Here is a 19,944-nt window from a genome sequence, read left to right on the forward strand (position 1 = left end):
AATGGCCCTAAAACTTAAGGCCCACAGACATCGAAGCCAAAGTAATTACAAGAATAATATGAAATCACTAACAAAACTAAACGAAAAGACAGTTGGGTGAAACAACTAACCATATCAGGAGTACAGTGATTTCTCCAACGGCCTTATAACCATAAGAACTACAAGTATTAAGGCCGGGACCAACAGGAAAGACTCATTAATTCTACTAAAGACTCCTTGTGATTTTATTAACGTGCAATACCTTTTTTGTAAAAGCCTTTTTTATATAGTCAATGACTTTTTACCCATTGTGTAATATTGTGAGTTTTTATTAACTGTACAATAAACAAATTCATACCCCAGTATCCCTCCCACCCTCCCTACTCCCACCCAATTCTACTATTTGTATATATATGTATATAAAGATAACTCTAATCAATAGTATATGCTGTAGACCATTGTACTCTCTACCATTCCTATGTGACGCTTAGAGTTTATCCATTTGTATTGCTTCCTTGGGTGACTCTCTTCCTTGTGTGTCTTTACAACTTGTACATTTGCAATTTTTGTCTGCTTGTATCTTTTATGCAACGCACGTAATCCTAACTCCTTATGTATTGAAACTGGTTCTTATGTAAAGCGCTCTGACACCTTCGGGTAAAGTTCGCGCTAGATAAAATCGCATTAAATAAAATAAAATTAAAATAAAATAGTACACATATGTACTTACTACTATTCTTTGTGAGTTTAGAGTTTATGTTTCGTACCTTTTATGTAATTAATGTACCCTGAAGTCCTCATGTAATGTAACTGGTTCTATTGTAAAGGGCTTTGACACCTTCGGATAAAGTTCGAGCTATATAAAAACGCATAAATAAATGAATATGCTGTAAAGTGAAGTTCCCCGTTCATTGAGGGCGGCAACGCTGACGCTCTGCAATGTACAAGTCACTTTTGGCAGCTTCCGTCCTAGTCACAGCTAAAGCAAATGTTGAGCAACATTGGGTCAGTCAGCTGCTAATAATCAACTATTAACACAGTTGACACATACTCGTATGTCAGAGACACCTTCTGTATTGTTTATTTTGTTTCTTGTTTCTACGCTTCGGGCTCCTGGCCCTCTTCTGAGCACTGATGTGTGCAGTCTTTCTTTAGGATCAGGCGCCAGGCAGTCGCTTCCGAGGAGCACCGACGTGTCCAATCTTTCTTTTGTGTCGCCTGCGCGTTGGCGTCAGACGCCAGGCAGCTGCTTCCTAGGAGCACTGACGTGTGCAGTCTGTCTTCAGTGTCGCCGGCGCGCTGACGTCAGGCGCTTGGCAGCTGCTTCCGAGGAGCACTGACGTGTGCCTGCGCTGCCTCCCTGGGAAGGTGACGTGTCTCTCCTGCTCGGGTTCTTTTAGCAGCGGCCGCCCGAGGAGCCAGGCGGGCAGTGTGTGCCGGGACAGCGGCTGAACGGGCAACAGAGGACGCGGGGAGCCAGGCAGACACCATGGGGAGTGAGTATCCGCAGCCTACGGGAGGGAGAGCCCGCAGCCTTGCCGGGGACGCAGCCTGCCATAGAATTCAAATAAATAACGCCAAAATCCGCCATTTTAATACTATGATCGGAGGGCGTTCGGTAATGAGGTTTTGAAAGAAGCAGCCCACGGTTCCTTGTCCCTAAGGTCTTCCCCTCACTGCCTCTGACCTTGGTTTCGATACAGGATGTCCGTTTATTGTGAAAGAAGAACCCTACCCTATGTCTCAGCGGGAGTGACACAAGTGTCATCAGTGAGATAACGTCTCTTCCTTTTCTGTCGCCCACACATCCTCCAAAAGAAAAGCTAATTAAGACCTCCTCCCCGTTAGTCAATTCATTAAACGTAAATGTCCAGACTGTAGACATAAGTCCTTCCATGAGTGAGTTATTATACTAAAGGATCACTTTTTGTACCCCAGGGACATTTTGAAGCCGGTGAGATGGATGGCCCAGTAAATAAAAATACTAAACACGGAAGCACTCCATAAATCCACTGAATCCTTTATTCAAGCACAGTTCATTCTTTTTTTTTTAAATTCAAAACCAGGGTCTGGAACATCGTTGCTTCATGGATCACTACAAGAACGTCTAGACACACTAGCCTAGTGTTAAAAAATATCTTTTGTTTTTAGTTCATATCCTCCCTTGATACAATCGAAGTGCCAGCATTGGCCTCGGGGGTTATGGCAGGAAGTTCTTACAGTGATCCCTGATGCAACGATGTACCAGACTGGATTTGAAGTTGAAAACGAAGAACTGTATAGGATTATGATTTATGGAGTCCTTCCGTCTATTTTGTATTTTTTCACAAGCAGGGGAGTCTATAGTAGTAGTTGCACCTGATGTTGCTTAAACTACAGCTTGTTCAATGTCCTTTTTCCATAACTGCTGAACTATCTCCAAAATATCGCTCAGCGAGTTGATCTCTCCTTAAGGTTTCTACATGACATGCAGGCCATAAGTTCCAATGTCGGAAGTTTTGACTTTGTCTTTCTTCCTTTTGTAGCCATTCATTGGGTATCATTACATTTGGGTTCCCCTTACGCCTGTTTTGTGCAGTGTGCTATGAGACAGCATTGTGGTGAAAAGCGCAGTATACTTTGATGTCCTAAATATCCAAGCTCCTTCACCCGTACTGTCTGTCACACTTAATTGATGTAAGGAGGAACGTTTAGAAAGTCCTCTTTAAGTTTGCATATCGGAGAACTAGATGTTTGTATGCATTTGCGATTTATCTTGAGCAGGGATGGGTACTGTCTGTTGATGTGAACCAACTAATAAGATATTGTAGAGGATAGCGAATGCTACTTTAAGAGACTGGTCATAGGAGTGGCATTAGACCTCATGTATTAGAGCAAGGGCTGAGCAGCCTCACAAGCAGCTTTGATCTGTCCGATGTAGTAGAGCACAGAAGAAATCCTCGTTCCCCTTCACTACTCCCTCTTGATAGGAGTTATGCAGGAAAGATTTACCAAGGGATTTTATGGCTGTGATGTAATGTGTTGTGTTGTGGTGTTTGACGTGTGCTAGTAGTCTTCTATCTGCTGTTTGCTAGAATTTTATACTAATGAGTCTCGCCGTGAGGGAATTCAGATATGGATCACTTGTTCTCTGCCAATAGAAACTCCAGCTGCTCCTTGTTGATTTGACATTTCCAGCCCCCTAAACCCTCCCCCGCCCCCAGGCATTAAGATTTGAGGTTGTTTGCTTATCTACTTAAGAGAGTACGTGGCCTAGAAGTGTACTTTACCCTGCGATTTAAGTTATGGTGTAACCAGTTTGCATATAGCTATTCTCTTGCACCTTTCAAATGGCACAACCTGAAAAATGATAGACTGGTGTACTCCAGGGACATAAAAGTAGTGATTGTCGTCCAGTTTTTAGTTGCATGTGGGTCTGTGCGTCTTTGTTTACACATGTCTCCGTGTGTTTACTTGTGTTTATTCATCCGTTTAACTGTGTGTACCTTGTAAATGCACATGTTGTATTATGTTTGGGTGCGGGTTGTTATACAATTTGTCACACAGTCGTAATAAGTGTCCCTCATTCATGGGTCGGGTTAATTATTCTGAAATCCATGCATTAGAATTGCATTTTTATAGCCCTCTGGCCTCAAGTTCTCTACATGTACGTTCTAATCGTATGTTTTTGCTTGGCAGATTATATATCTGCAACATAATATCATACAAAATTAGCAAAACCCCATAAGGACCAGTGACTTCGCTGTTGTCTTTTCACGCTCAAGTTTCGAAGCTCATCATCATGGCTTGGTGCTCGTCTGTAATGTTGGCATGGTTTTAGTTTGATGTAAAACAATGCAGAGTTTTCGGTATTCCTTAAGGCATACACTTTTTTTGTCTAGATCTGCTGTGTAGTTTCTGAAGTTTAGCTAGATCGAACCAACACAAGACCATACCACATTGCAACATCTATATTCCACTGCCCTGTTCCCATTGTGCGTTGACTTAATAATAGTGTTACGCCATATCAAAGTTACGAAATTCTTTGCATGTATGTCTACAATATTGACTAGAACTTCTCTCTTTGATATTTGCAATGCTGTTTTGTGTGTGTGGTGGATAGTGTTGCTCCCTCCTGTAATCCTGATTTTCCTAGATTTTAGTGCTGAGGTGTCCTCATTTCCCACTAACCACGCCCACATCATAAGAGTGCCAGAAAGGCAAAACAACCTAGGGAATGAACCTTGCTTCACCGTGTTGTGCTTCAGTGTTGTGCTCATTTTCAAATATGTCAGAAAAATCAATTCCCTTTCAAACGGGCAGACATTTATATTTAGACTAGTTTATCTTTGTGCATTCTTAGTAATCATAAATATTATTTGGGTGTAGGAGTTTTGTTCAGGATGCTGTGCATATACAATCGTATACATACATTATTGGGTTTAACAAGCAATTTTATAAATTGCCAAATTAGTTTTTTTGGTGTCTGCACAATTTTATTGTTTTATGTCTAGCAGTCGCGTTAAGACTGACTCACGTTTCTGTTTGTGTAAAGAAGTAAGAGTAAGTGACACCGTCGTTCCCAATGTGAGTGTGTAGTAATGTGTGTAAGGGAAAGCTCCCATGATAAACCTGTTACTATTTGCTAAAGCGCTTATGCTTTTCAACAAAGGTCTGGAAATTACAAACGTGAACACAGCTCACCAATAATTCTAGCTGTTTGGCATTACAGATGTCTCGTTTCTTTAATTTTGAAAAGCTAAGAAGGGTATGTGGGGAGGTTACTTGGCCCAATGATCCATCTCCTACTTTATCACACCAACATTAATTATAATTGAACGTTGAATTCGTTCCTTCCTTATGTATTGTTCAATAGTGGGGCATTTCTTGATTGTGGTACCTTAGTCATATTACACCCAATCTATTATATCTGCATGCAGCAATGATATCCTGGCAGTATTAAGGCTGTTTCTTGCTCAACACCTCTGTCTTGTTTTAAAAAGTATTCCTTTTTCACATGTTTAAGTCCCAATATGACTGATTTGTATACCCATTTCTAGGTTTTACTGGTTTCAAACCACAATAACTCTAGAATAAACATGTTTATCCTTATTGTTGTTATGTGACTAAGGACTTGCATCCTCTTAAAAGTAATGTTAGAATCCTGTTCTCGTTCTGTGTCAAATAAGAACTATTTCAGTGGGTGGAATCCACCATTTTAATTAATTAAAACCGGCCTTGTAAGTTACTAGACTGCATGGTTTTATTAACTGACTATTAATTTAATGAAACTGTTTTGTTGTTCCACAGTTAAATTTCTGGAAGTCATCAAGCCTTTCTGTGCTATATTGCCAGAAATCCAAAAACCTGAAAGGAAGGTATGTTGGTTAGTTTTCTTGATCTCACACACACTTCATGTTTCTGTGTTTTTAAATGGTAATATTGAAAGTATGTGTTAGCCAAAGACGCCATGTATGCACACGTCATTCTTGCAGGTCAGGTCGTCTCATAACACAAATCTTAGTTGCTGATGATTTGTTAAGCGTTTGGTTGCAATATATCTGTTGTGGCTCGATTTATGATCCCTTGCTTGGCTAATCATTGGCTGATATTTAAATTCATAGACTATTTTCAATTAGTGGACCCAATGCCCTATCCGAAGATCATTGTACTCGAGTCAAATAATACTTCTGGTTTGATGTGATTTTCACAGGCAAGTAGGGTCTCTGCCTTAACTGTAAACTGCCCCACAACATTAAAATGCCTTTCTTTCACTTTAATATATGTAGGTAACTTATGTAGAACAGTTCAATGTGTCCATTTTTCAAAAATACATGATGTCTAACCAGTTTACTAAAGTTTTTTTTCAAGTGTATTTATTTTTACTCTTACTTTTCCTTAATACTTTTTTAGTGTGTTTTGTGACACAATTACATCTTGCATATCAAAACAAACACACCTATAGCGTTGTACAATCCATTATAAGTATACAACATATGCATTTGATTAAATGAAAGGAAGGTGTAATGAGGCCAAATGCATTTCGGGACGACTGCTTAATTTGTGTCTTACCACTTAATTCCAGAGTAGCCCATCACAGACTTGACACATATTTTTTTGTTTCTGTTTTGTACACAATATATTGGATCCATAGCATATATACTTGTTGAGTGAACTACCAGCAAAATTCTGCATTGATTGAAGATGCTTGGGTACACATCTCAGAAAATGTACTAGATTTGTGGTGTAAGTCACTCTAAATGCCGCTGTGTTACAGTTACACATTTAGCCAAACCAACACAATTTCAACCATTCTTTATTTTGAACTCTTCCTTAAAAGTGTCAATACACAGGTTTGAATTTGTTGTTCTGGTTCATGGAGGGTAGCTGTTGAAAATCCACTTGTGGACTGGCTCGTACATGATTGGTGTGGTAATTTGAAGCCATTATTATGTTCTATAGCAGTCAAATATTTTACATTTGTTATATTTTCTTCAGTTTGACGTATAATTATTGGGAGGTATGGTTGCCCCCTGGAACCTTGAAGAGAAAATTTATAAACACTTAAAAAAAAAAATTGTTGCAGGGAATCCTGTAGTACTGATACTGTGCAGATGAATACAAGATTTGCTGTGAAAAATTGTGGATTTAACTGCTTTTCTGCACATTTCTTGCAGATTCAATTTAAAGAGAAAGTATTATGGACTGCAATCACGCTCTTTATCTTTTTGGTGTGCTGCCAGGTAAGAATGCTTTTTTTGTATAAAGCCCATATCGTATGGAATGTTTATGATTCTTTAAGCTAGTGTAAGGATATAACCCAGATGCCCCATCAGTTTCTGGTGCTGGTATACTAAACTACATGACTTGCCAAATGTAAATTACAACATCGTAATTTGTGTGACTTCTAGATTAACTCAGTGGAGGGGAGCCCAGATTTACCAACTTAATGTCCCAGATGTCATACTTACTCTGTGGACCGTGTGCACATGTTTGCATGCTGCCCTGAGGGGTGATCCTATTGGAACCTGATTTTGGAAAAGAGACTGGCAGCAGTTGATAATCCAGTAGCCTATAAACCCCCGTTATGATTGGAATAACATCTAGAGATAAATATGATTTTTGATTTTCACGTCGCTGTAAGTGCTTGCTTACAACTTGGTCAACACAGAAAGGACTCCCACATCGAAATATCAGACCGTGGATACAAGAAGTTTTACATACATTTGTTTTGAAAAACGGATGAATGTGATTTTTAAAAAACAAAATGAGGTTTAGGTAGACTTGGTAAACATTTAATTTAACTATGATTACGTTCTCATGGGGGTGATCTGCAGGGGTTTGCGCACATGGAGACCGGATCCAAACCTTTTTGTGGCACATGACTGTCGGGTGGCAAGACAGGTTTTGCCAATTGTATATATGCACGTAGGTTCCTTGGGTAAGGAATCCAACTTCGGCTGCAGATACCTACTAGCTTACTGCAGATACCTACTAGCTTACTGAACGTGCTTCAGGTGACTACTGAAATCTATAATTGTAAGACTCTGCCTTGAAAAAGCCCTTGGTTTGCTAGCCATACGGGCAACACGTGTCCGCTGTTCTTTGTTTGACTTTTTCTTTGAAATTAAATAAATATAGAACAAAAGAATTCACAGTGCATTTTGGGACTTTTTACCCCAGGAACTTGCGTGCATATATACATTTGGCACAACCTGTCTGGCGCAAAAATAATTTAATTTAACTACCCTAGCAAGAGGGACTCGACAGCAGGCCACATCCCAGTGCAGTGAAATGGTATTCGTAGATGACTGCACTGCTTCGGTGATTTGGTTAAGACATCTATGTAAATAGGGTTTGTATAAGCATTACTACCCAAATGAAAAACAGGAATGTATTTAAAATATTTTTTAGCTAAGCAGTGATGTAATTATAGGACTTTATATAATGTTTTTGAAACTTGATGTTCCAGATTCCCCTGTTCGGAATCATGTCATCAGACTCCGCAGATCCTTTTTACTGGATGAGAGTCATTCTTGCCTCAAACAGAGGTAAGTTCATCTATGTGTTTGTCACAGTGTCTGGGGTATACATCCTGGTGTCATTTGTGTTCATTCAAACAAGTATTTGTATTTAGCTATACTGTGGATTGTCGATGTGCTTGAAATTCTGACAAGGCTCTTTATCTGCTTATCACGACTAACACACTACAATTTCCAAAGTGACACCTTTTTTAGTATAATTCTTTTTGGCCAAAAGTGCAGTGACTGCCACTTAAAGGGCAACCAGTAACCTATGCATCATAATAATTTTTTGCATCGGGAGGCCTTGGTAAATAAATGCCTTGTTGCCAGACCAGCCAACGTACAAAAATATTTTACAGCGTGAGAAGGGGCGGGACCTCATGCCAAGGGCTACCTAAGAGGCACTCTGCCCCCAACACCCTTACAAAAAAATTTCAAATGGTTGCTGTTCCCCCGATATCCTGGGTTATTTTCATACTCCTTTCATGGATATGGACTGCCCAGAGCCTCCGAAAACTAGCTAAAAATCACGTTGTAAAGTAATTTTAGCTCCTCTTTCGTGCCACCATGTAATCTCCTCACCTGGTGACTGGACGAAGAGAGACGATATCGAGTGACACACATAGCGGCACCATGGGAGTTGGTAGGCCTGTATGGGTGGTATTTGACTGAATTCAGCTAGAAGTTGGTAGAAAGATAAATCACCAATTAAATATTGACTCAGAAATTCTAATGTGTTCTACCTCTTTCAAACAGTGATATGATGATTGTGTGGCTTTATTTTGGAATTTAAGATAGTTCAACTGGGATCCTGGAAAAATCTGAAGTATAGTAGTCCTCTGTAACTTACAAATGTCCATTCTATGTGCACATCCTACTTGTTCTTCTGCTCGTGCAGGACTGTGATTCAGTATGATAGCATATGGAGCACCAAAGCAGTGTGACACCATGGGTACCAACCCAGCTAATGCGCGAGTGTTGCAAATGTTGGGCTATTGGATGTCGGTTAGAAGGCTGTTAAGTAGCAATGATACCTACCACACGTCACTTTTGGTTTTTTTCTTGTCTTTTTGGGGTGAATAATGAAGTATGTTTTTTCTTTTCCTTTACTTCATTCTGATCAGGTACCTTAATGGAGTTGGGCATTTCTCCAATTGTCACATCTGGTCTCATCATGCAACTTCTGGCTGGTGCCAAAATTATTGAAGTTGGAGACACTCCAAAAGACAGAGCCCTCTTCAATGGTGCACAGAAATGTAAGTTATCATTTTTAATGAACAGTGTTGTTGTCTCTGTTTCACGCGGATACGATCGCGAGTGGTGGGCCAGGGGCAAGGGGGCTCATAGGACGGAATGAAACAAAAAAAAAATACTCACGAGCCGGCCGGCTGCTGCCTCTTCATCCTGTCTCTGCCGGCTGCAGGAAGCATCCAGACTCCCCATAGCCAATCACAAAGCTGCAGTGCAGCGTTACAATTGGTCTGAGAGCCAAACCTCAGCGCTCAGTCGGACAATGGGAGGCTTTGCATGTTCCTCACCGGGCAGCCATGTGCACGTAAGGAGTGCAAACCACTCCTCTCCCTGCTCTGGCCAGCCCAAACACAAGAGCCACTCAAATAGGAAAAATAAAATGATAACAATTATTGTAATTTTATATTTCCCATTGAAGTCAGTGGAGCGACGCTCCTCCTTAGCGGAGGAGCTGCCACTTCACTGATACAGGCAGCACGTGTGTGTGTGTGTGTGTGTGTATGTATGTGTAAGTGTAATATATATATATATATATATATTACACATACATATACACAAAAAAGAAGCAGAGCACTCTGGGTAGTTCTCAAGTTTAGGTGGAAAGAAGCTCTTGTATAGAGCACTCTCACCACCAGCGACACTCTAGATCTGCTCACCTCAAATGTCTGCTTTTCTATCAAAGTTTTTAAGCAAAGGATTAGCACAGTGCTATCCACACGAGATGCTCACAACTTATGGTGTCATGTGCAATGGGTCCTAAACCTTAGAATTTAGGGACTTAACCCCTTCGGTGCTCATGACGAGCTCAGCTCGTCATGATGCACGGTGCTTGTGTGCTCATGACTAGCTGAGCTCGTCATGACCACACCCATTTCTATTATGGCCCAGCACAGGGGAGGAATGACAATAGCAGCCAAGGTGTTAATCATAGACCTAGTCATGGAGCGGCAGTAGAGGAATACGGTCACTCTTATTAGTACAAGCCAAGTTTTTTTTTCCTGTGAGAATGATCTGCCTTGCTATGATACATTTCCACTACTATGATTTGCGAGGACCCTGCCCGGGCATCTGAGTGAGCTTTATGTGCACTGCGAGTACATTTGGTGGCTGGAAGTTTCTCCTTGTTGAATGCAAATGGGTTACTCTAAGGCAGTAGGCTCCTTTTTTGGATCCCACCTGGTAAAAGCCTGACATAAGATGACCCTTCACAGTATAGACAAGTGTATTGCTGCCATTCTGGAGTTTTGGGTTTAGAACCTACTTTATTGACAGTAAGGTGTGGGAGGCTGCTGTAGCTATGCCGCAGTGGCCGTTTTAGCAGAGGTCTGCTCATTGTCTTTTCCTAAGCACCACCATTCGGCATCATGGAGAGAGTGGGGATGTGGTGAACGTAGTCTATTTGTACAGGGGTAATCCCCTTTGTTTCTTCCATTGGTGTAACTACCAAAGGCTAATGGCTACCTGGTGCAAGGTCTTCCCAGGTGATTTTGCTCCTGTTTTGAGTGCTTCAGCTTGAGACTCTTTTCTTCTGTACCATCTGTGAAAACCATGACCCGAAACGAAGACTGTGAGCTCTGCAAAGGAGACGGTAACAAAGCGCATGAACCACATTGGACCCTTGCAGTTGGATCAGAATTATGTCTACAGCCGGACTCCAATGTTATTCACGGCTCCTCCTCTTCTTAGCCCTACCAGCCGTTGGTTCCAGATTTCTCATTGATTGACTTCATCTGGAAAATCTTCAAAAAGCTGTGGGGTTGCTTCTCTACTAGAGTCTTTCTGGTCTGCTAAGGGAGGGAAGTTGAAGATACCCCCTGCAGGGGTGGCAGGGACAGGCCAGAGGCACACACTACCCTGCTGTGACTCGAGAGCTGGCTTGAGTGCTTGATTGTATTTCCGTGCAGTGCGCTCACACTTAAACCACACCCTATATGCTGGCGCAACCCTGGAGAAGAAGAGCGTGTGACCAGTACCTCCAAAGACTGACTCCGACATCCTTTGTGCTGTCTGTCAGGAAGTGGAGGATCACTGGAGAATCACAAGCTCTGGAGGATGAGCTCTTTGCTTGTTTAGGAGGATTTTTTTGTTTGTTTTGGGACTCTTCTCTGTGAACCCTGCAGCTGCGCGCAATGACCAGTCGTGGTCTGCATAAAGCTCCCAAACATTTGAGAAAGGCGGGGCTGTTGAGCACACACTCTGGAATGAAGCCTCCTGCTAAGGGCCTTACTCCTGCTCTGTTCAGGTACCTTCTGTGCCTTTGAAGTTTTGTTCAAGACCGTGTAACTCTGGCTTTAGGAAAAGCTGCCATGGGGGTTGCCAGTGACTAAGGAATTGAATGACTTACCTGCGGACCAGTGACAGTAGTTTGATTACGCTGTTCGCAGTGAGCCTGCATCTGTAAAATTATATCAAGCTTGATACGTTTTTGACCTATTTTCTCCTGTTGACTGTGCCTACGGTCCTACTCCTTTGTATGGTATTTCACTTTGGTATATGTCTCTTTAATTCAATTAAAAACTGGATAAGCCTATCATTATTACATGCTATTTGGTAACAGTTGAGCTGGGCCTCTACACCCTGACTCCCACCTCCATGAAAAGCCTCGGACTGCTTGTCCAGCTGTCCGAAGGGTCAAGTACTGAACGGGTGTGCTTGGTGTTCATCTTGCAGAGCCATAGTAGGCCATGCACAAGGACAGGCGTAAAACCCAGTAAGCCCTGTTTGCCCCATCGCCTCCAAACTGGTTCTGAAAAAGTCTGTTATTCATGATTTTAAATTACCCCATATCCTGGGTTTAACTCTTACTTTTTTTTCTGTTCTACAGTGTTTGGTATGATTATTACCATCGGTCAGGCTATTGTGTACGTAATGACAGGAATGTATGGCGATCCTTCAGAGATGGGTGCGGGCATCTGCCTCCTTATCACTATCCAGGTATTTGCAAAAGCAAAGTAGATTTATTATGCTTATTTTTTGGTTGAAACAGTTCAACTCGTTCACACTGGCTATTGGGATTTTTTCACCTGATGCCGTATTAAAGTGCTTAAAAGGCACCTTTCACCCCCTCCCAGCCCCCCCCTCACAATTTACTAACCTGTGGCTTCCACAGTCACTTGCAGTGTTTGTCAGATGCGCCTATTACTCAAGATTTTACACCCCTCCCATACACCCATATTAATAGTCGTCCTGATCCCCATTTCTTTGCACTATCCAACTTGTACCCTCTCAATGAAATCTCCGCTGTCCCTTCTTTAATGTAGCTGTTAAACCGCCCTTAAACAAAAATACCTATTCCTTTACTTCCCTTTGCTTCTTTGTTTTCTCTAAGTTGGTTTCCGTTATTCACTTTTAAAAATGCTAATTAGTATTCCAGTTTCATAACTTTTGTCTCTGGGTTTGTGTTTGCAATAGCAAACCATTACTGTGAATACATCTCCTCAGAGAACTTAATTGTGATCAGGTTAAGCTCAGGATTTTTCAGCAGCGGGTGCAGCCCATGGGCATATGGTATAACTCTGATCTTTTGTTTGTTCCGCAAAAGAAAAGACTTTGCTAGGGTCTGCGATTAGTGGCCACCAAGACCCATTAGTAGTCCCAGATTTAGTACATCCGCAGAGGATCTTGTTAAGTAATGGCTGCATCATGAAATATTCTGATCTAAAATGTTTCTGTTGATTCAATGCGTCTCTGCTTCTCTTTTAAATGTGCTAAAACAACTACGTAAATTGTTAATATAATGTGCAAAATGAATTACTTGTGATAAAGATGTCAGAAATGCCACGGGCAAAGAACCCCTATTTCATGTGTGATCTCTGTTTAAGGCAGCGGTCTTCAAACTTTTTTGGGGAGAAAATTTGAAGTCCCTTCCGACACCTTCTCCCAGCCAGGATTTAAATGACAAAGGATGTGAATGATGGCACATTACAGACGTGCTTACTGCTGCTCATTTTTTTAGGCTGAAAACAAAGCATAATGTTTCTTTTGGCCGAAGCCGGCGCCCCCACTGAGATCACTCGAGGCCCCCCCCCCCGTTTGAAGACGGCTGGTTTAAGGTTTACCAGAAATGGTATTGGTAAAGCAGAAAAGTGGTGAATTTCGGCCGAAACCGTGGGAAAAAAAATCTAAGAAAATTGACCTGCTAAGTGTTAGTGAATGTAGAGAATTCCTTTCCAGAATCGGGATCCTGAGGCAACAGTTGGACATCTAGAAGAATATGCTATGGTCATCCATATTCTCCATTAATCGCTTCATAAGGCACAGAATCTAAAATATGTATGACCAAAGTGTTGTATTTCTGTTGACTGTGAAGTGGTTATGTCAACTCCACTCCAATGCTGGTTACTTTGAGTATTGCATGCGCTTTTGGAAAATAGATAGTGAACCAGTTTTCTAAAGTAGCTATTTTTAGGTCTCGCCCTGGAATTAGCATCCAAAGGATGCTTCCAGGGACGGAGACGTATAGTCAGCTGTCTCGAGGGAAGGACGGACGAGAAGGTGCACGAGCGCAGTCCAGGCTGGATTGGTGTGCGCGAACGCGCACGTTCCGTCCTGCGCCGCCCTCCCAGCCTACCGCGCATGCATGCATGCACACAGACACAGACACAGACACAGGCGCGCACTCGCACTTACGCAGGCACCCAGACAGGCAATCCCCTCCTCCTCCCCCACAGTCACACACGCATACACACAGACTCCAAGACACACGCACACATACACAGGCCGCCGCGCGCGTGCCCACACATGCCCGCCCTCGCAGGCCAGCCACAAAGCGCAGCCCCACTCACCGGCAGCAGGACTCTTCCTCCATTCTTCGGCACCGGGGCGCAGGGTAGGCTCCTGCCTGCTCCGGTGCTGCAACGAATCGCGGCTCTTCCAGCTCTTCCGTGGGAGGCGGGGTAGGCTCCCGCCCTCCTACTTCCTGTTGTCGCGCCGGCCTGCCTGACTTCCTGTTCGCAGGCCGGCAGAGCACGGAATACAAGCACCAATGAGGCATCACTTTAAAATACTTGTGCAACTTCGTATGTACTGCCGGAATTAAACAAAAATGCTTAGACGACCTCTAGTTTTAATGGATACATTTCGCATTCCACAAAAGTAAAACTGATTTTCAATTGAGTGTATTTAACACGACAGCGTAAACAGCAAAACTGATTTTCAATTGAGTGTATTTAACACAACAGCGTAAACAGCAATTACAATACAAGCAGGCTAAAGGCGAATGCCAGAAAAGGTAAATGTATGTTGCAAATTATGATAAAAGAACCTAGTTACACTAGGTATGCCTGTTCATAGGACGCAACAATGCGGCGCTGCATATTTTTGAAGCGTCAAACATGGAGTGCGGGATTTATGTTGGGAATGCTGAACGCCGACTTTGTTGTCGGTTTAAACATCCTCCCAGTAATCCTTCCAGTTAGAATCACAAGGGCAGCCTTCCCGCCTGGATGAGCTCATGTTACCGTCGGCTTGCGTCTGCTGCGCGAGGTGGGTTTGGTATATTTCCAACACATTTTTAAAATGGAGCACCAAACCGATGGAAAACTCGTGGAAGGGGCTGCCAGTGAGAAAACGAGCACTCCGTGTTTCTGACGGTGTTCTGATATTAACGTGACTGCTTTTCAAAGGAGCCGTCTGCTACACACAGTATGTACCTATCCTCAAATAAATAAACTAGGTTGTGTACTTTCACGTCATTGTGTATATTCGTTGTTGTCCGAACCTGTTGTCCTTCTGAACCCCAAAAATGTGTGCAAGTAGTTGTGGGAGAATAGGGCATTAATGGCCAGACTGCGAACTCTGGAACAGGGGGAACCACCAGGTTCGAGTCTCGGCGTCACCTCAACTACACCCTGTGATTCTGGGCAAATCACTTAATTTTCCCATGCCTAAAATAATTGAAGTGGTGCTCGTGTGAAGCGCTCAAGTACTTTCGGGTCGAATTCGCGCTACATAAAATTGCAAGCACAGTAAACGTGCCTACACTGCATCATCTTTCCCAGGTTAAACACACATGACCGGGCACGCCTGGGAGCACAGCGCCTCTCTCCGTCATGTTTACATTGCTACTGTGTCCACTCTGTCGAGTAGTTTTCAATTAGGTGAGAAAGGTACCTGTCAGAATCCAGGAAAAGCCAACTTATTCAATAGTTAGATTTGGAAGTGAGACTGCGAGCTGCACACCCAGAAAGGCGCCAACCCACCCCCTCCTAGGCAAGCATGGTACTTGGGTACAACTGGTGGGCATCTGTACCAGGTTCTGACAGGAGCCCGTTGGTTCTCTACCCCCCTCCTTCTCCCTGCACTTCACTTACAGCAGACTAGAATTTTCTGCTGTCACACCCACACAACAGACGCACCTCGTTAACCCCTGCCTCGCCGCAGGCACCAGCCCCATCAAGGAAGGTGTGGGTCCGGTGCGGGGGGAGTAGAGCCGGGCATTCTCCTGCGCCCTGTCGGTGCGGCTGCTGTGCTTGGCGCGGCCGGTTTGGTGCCACCGGCGGAGTGTTTTTATAGACGGAGGGGTGAGCTCCAGGAGGAGCCTGGGAGGTGCGGGCAGCCTAGGATGAGTCTTTTGTTGCCCTGAGCACACGCACCTCACAGCAGCAGCAGCAATCGTCACCAGAGCTCCTGCGTGCTCCGGGGGCTCCCCGGCGACTGCACGTACGTCATCATGGTAAGACCCCATTAACTTTCAACTTTTTACAGAGTTTTTGTACGGCAGAATACGCCGAGATGCCACAGTTTATTTAAGTACTGAACGCTCCCGTCGCACAGAAAGGAGGCGTTTGGGCGGCCGAGTCGTACGAGCACCGATTAGAAAAGTGCGCTGCTTAGTTATTTATATTGGCAGGTTGGAATCTGGGACTATTGGGCGGGTGGCACAGGAATATGCTAACAGGCTTTACACTGTGGCTCCTGGCGCTTGCCGTACTTGTCTACTTGTGTTTCTGGAGGTGTGACGGGAGTGGAAACATAACGTAACTACTGCAAAAAAAAATAGCCAATGCCATTTACAATACTAAAAGCTCAAACTTTGCCTAATGCGAGACCTATTGCATTGCAAATGCTTGTTATTAGATCTTGGTGGTTGGATTGTGTGATTTTGTGGGAGACTGTCAACCACCTGCTTAAGGCTTAATAGTGAAAATATTACTTGCATTGTTTGCTTAGATTTGGACACTCCTTTCCAATTAGTTGAAGGCCTAGGGCCACAAAAATATGGAATGCATAACAAGTGTATATAATTTCTAGCTGGATCCTTGTGCACAGCTTTATTGATGGTGTCTGTGGGCAGGCCTCTGACTATTTTCAGATGTTTGCACTTGCCATGTGAAAATGCATATTTGGCGCGCCTCTGGACACTTACTCGGTGTGGCAACATAAGAGTTTAATGGAAAACACCATTTTATGACCATCCTATGTCATTCTGACACTGAGGGGTCTGCTATGCTGAAATTTGTCAGTCTCTGGGCACTATATAACTCGGTCCACCTGATCGACTGGCAACTTGTGTAAGAGAACTAAAAGTATAAACCACACTGAAAGGGACCTGATTTTTGGTGAGATCTGTTGTCCATTCAATTTAGAGGTCTTCCAGCAGATTACTTGACATGAAGACTCAAAAACATTAGTTCTGCTGCGTATTACAGAATTTGACTTGGGTAATGTCTCTCAAGAAGGGTAAATCCTAAAAGTTATCTTGCCAAAACTGTACCCAGATCACCAAGAGACCTAGACTGCAATAAAAAAAAATGCTTGGCTACATTTGGTTGCTACTCTGTACTTAATATTTAGTGACTATCAAGAAACAGAAAAAAGTGATTAAGTACTTTAATTAATCGCATCCACTGCAAATGAGTCCCTTCTGAACGATAACACAGGTAACCCCAGACCCTTTTCCGCTTTATTGGATCTCGTCATTATGGTGCAGCCTAAATTCCATGGCCCAGTGAGTAGCTTCTTAGCTGCGCCGAATGTGCCGCGCTAGTGCGGAACGTTCTATTGAGCGGGCGGGGGCTGCGACGGCCAACGGACGTGCGCAGCACTACAAAGGTAGTGCACACGACGGCCGTTGGCCGTCAGAAGCAACTATGAGGGTAGGGAGCCCACATCAGGACTTGTGTGTCGTACTTAGGGTGTCAAGATGCACACACTCGCTGTTCACCCTCCTTTGTCGATGCTGTGAAAAAATATACATGCTTGGTATTTTGAAAGTCATTGGAATCACTGCAATAAATATCTGGGTCTACTTGTGTAATGTAGGGGTGCGTGTCGCTCTCCCTGTACATATATTATACATGGGTTTTTAGTAATCTTGGTATAAACGCCAGTCTCTAATTTCTTTATAATTTGCATTTTGTGACACGCCCAGTCGCAAATTATAAAGAAAAGACGTCCGAACGAGACTATAGGTTATTACAGTCTAATTCAGATGTCACAATGTCCTAGAGGTTTTATTTGTATTCTTTGTTTGATACCTTCTCACTCTTTCTTATGAAAAAGCTGTGCATGTATAGTGAAAATAGGTCAAAACCTTTCTGAACTATGCAATTGCGAAAGTGAGATCAAATACTTATACAGGTAAATTGACAGCAACAAATTTAAGTAAGAGTAATACCCTGTGTTAACATGGTTCTTTTAATTTCTTTCTTGTAGCTTTTTGTCGCTGGTCTTATAGTTCTTCTTCTGGATGAACTTTTACAAAAGGGCTATGGCTTGGGATCTGGTATCTCTCTCTTCATTGCCACTAACATCTGTGAGACAATTGTCTGGAAAGCTTTCAGCCCCACCACTGTGAACACTGGCCGAGGTAAAAGGAAGTCTGGCTTCTTAATATATATATTTTTTAACGTGCTGTCATTTTTGTGTCCCTGCGTTATTTTTGTTACTTCACCTGATACTCAAAAATAGATATGTTGCAAAAAAAAGGGTTGTTTTCTTAGAATTACAGACCTCCCTAGTTTGCATCCTTACAAGCAGATTACTCTGCATGCACTTAATTGCATAGACTCTGCCTGTGTTGATTGTTCAGAGGAGTAAATTCTCCCTTTAACTCAGACAGGTATGGACCACTGTTTGAACAGTATTTGATAAAACAGATCCATGCTGGTGGACACCTGAGACCACACTATAGGAACTGCATAGAAAAAAGGTTTTAGCGGATCAATAATATTGTTACCCAAGTACTGTGTTGCTGGATGCTGATCCAGTTCCATAAAGCGCATTTACCATATTTAACTTCCCGGTGTATTCATATTCTAACATGATATTTTTATTTGTATACTTTTCTGCCAATGTTGGTCTGCCTGCAGAGGATACGTTGTCTTTCTAACATTCCTATATTTGTTACATTGCCGTTTCAGGTACTGAGTTTGAAGGTGCAATCATTGCTCTGTTCCACCTTTTGGCAACTCGCACTGACAAAATCAGGGCTCTCCGTGAGGCCTTCTACCGACAGAACCTTCCCAACCTGATGAATTTGATTGCCACTATCTTTGTCTTTGCTGTTGTAATATACTTTCAGGTGAGTTTACATAACCATCCTTGTAAATCGTCCACTAAATATTTATACCGTAAATCTGTGTTTTCTGGTCCACATCTTCTAGGCGTTTTCCTATTGCTGAAAATGTAGTTTATCATTTTCATGACCTCCTTCATATATTCAATATATGGAAAATAAAATGGTCCCCAACTGAAAATGGTGTTTTGAGCTTAAATTTAAGAATTTTTGATATTTGTCTTTCCTTCTTCCAACCAAGGCATCATTATTTATATGTTGTAAATCACATGGAAAGACCACTTGTAATCTGCACTGTAGTTTTGAGTCAGCATCTGTCTTTAGACTGGTTCCCATTTTGTCTGCCATCTCTGTGGAGATTAAATACTTAAAAATCAATTTGAAGAGCATATTTCTTCTTTAAGCTTTTTAAGGAAAGTATTTTATCAAAACCTTTTTTAAGAATTTTCTGTTGGTCAAATTTTATAAAGTCTCAAACTACTCAGCGTGCTAAGCTTATTAACTTGACAAAACTTCAGGGCGAAACATATTTTAAAGCGTCCCTTATAACAGTAAAGGAACTTATTTAACCTGTTAAGTACATTCTTGAGCTCCTCCACTTTAACGTTGAAAGGCATGATGAATATCCTAATGTTCACAGAAACGGAACACATTGAGATTAAATAGTTTTAAATGACTATTTGACATGGGGGGAGTGGGATGATCAGTTTTGGTTGCAGCATCCTTTTTCCAGAAACCATCATAGATTGCTGAAAGCCAGAAAATGGCAGATGTCATTGAATCTTCTGTGTTAAGTATATTGTGTTTCTTTTGAGTTCTAATGCATGTTTACTCTGTCTCTCCTTTGTTATATGCAGGGTTTCAGAGTTGACCTTCCAATCAAATCGGCACGTTATCGTGGACAGTACAACACCTATCCTATCAAGCTTTTCTATACCTCAAACATTCCCATCATCCTCCAATCTGCCTTGGTATCCAATTTGTATGTGATATCTCAGATGTTGTCTGCTCGCTTTAGTGGCAACTTACTGGTTAATCTACTCGGTACTTGGTCTGTAAGTATTCTGCTGTTATTTTTTCATAATGTATATTCCGGGAATAGGAATTATACTGGTGCATAATAAATGTGTGTAGACGATTCAACAGTTACAATTCCCCTCTGTGTCTTCTACTTGTTCAACCTTATGTTTTGGT

At 42.3% G+C, this 19,944-nt stretch overlaps 1 protein-coding gene across 1 annotated transcript; it reads left to right on the forward strand.

The window, feature by feature from the left end:
- The first annotated feature begins 1,263 nt into the window (after positions 1–1,263).
- On the forward strand, positions 1,264–19,881 carry SEC61A1 (SEC61 translocon subunit alpha 1). The gene is made up of 9 exons (XM_078661739.1): positions 1,264–1,475; positions 5,269–5,336; positions 6,636–6,701; positions 7,931–8,009; positions 9,107–9,238; positions 12,058–12,167; positions 17,889–18,042; positions 18,596–18,756; positions 19,608–19,881. Exons 1-9 carry the CDS (start codon positions 1,469–1,471, stop codon positions 19,869–19,871), a joined length of 1,041 nt encoding a protein of 346 aa, XP_078517865.1. The 5' UTR covers positions 1,264–1,468; the 3' UTR covers positions 19,872–19,881.
- The last annotated feature ends 63 nt before the right edge of the window (positions 19,882–19,944 follow it).

This window comes from Lissotriton helveticus, chromosome 9 (assembly GCF_964261635.1).
Source record: "Lissotriton helveticus chromosome 9, aLisHel1.1, whole genome shotgun sequence".
NCBI lineage: Eukaryota > Metazoa > Chordata > Amphibia > Caudata > Salamandridae > Lissotriton > Lissotriton helveticus.

What these genes read in the sequence shown, in the direction of transcription:
- SEC61A1 (XM_078661739.1), top strand. An exon ending in GCCTCCTTATCACTATCCAG is followed by an intron (nt 12,168 to 17,888) that starts GTATTTGCAAAA and finishes TCTTTCTTGTAG; the next exon opens with CTTTTTGTCGCTGGTCTTAT. An exon ending in CTGTTGTAATATACTTTCAG is followed by an intron (nt 18,757 to 19,607) that starts GTGAGTTTACAT and finishes TGTTATATGCAG; the next exon opens with GGTTTCAGAGTTGACCTTCC.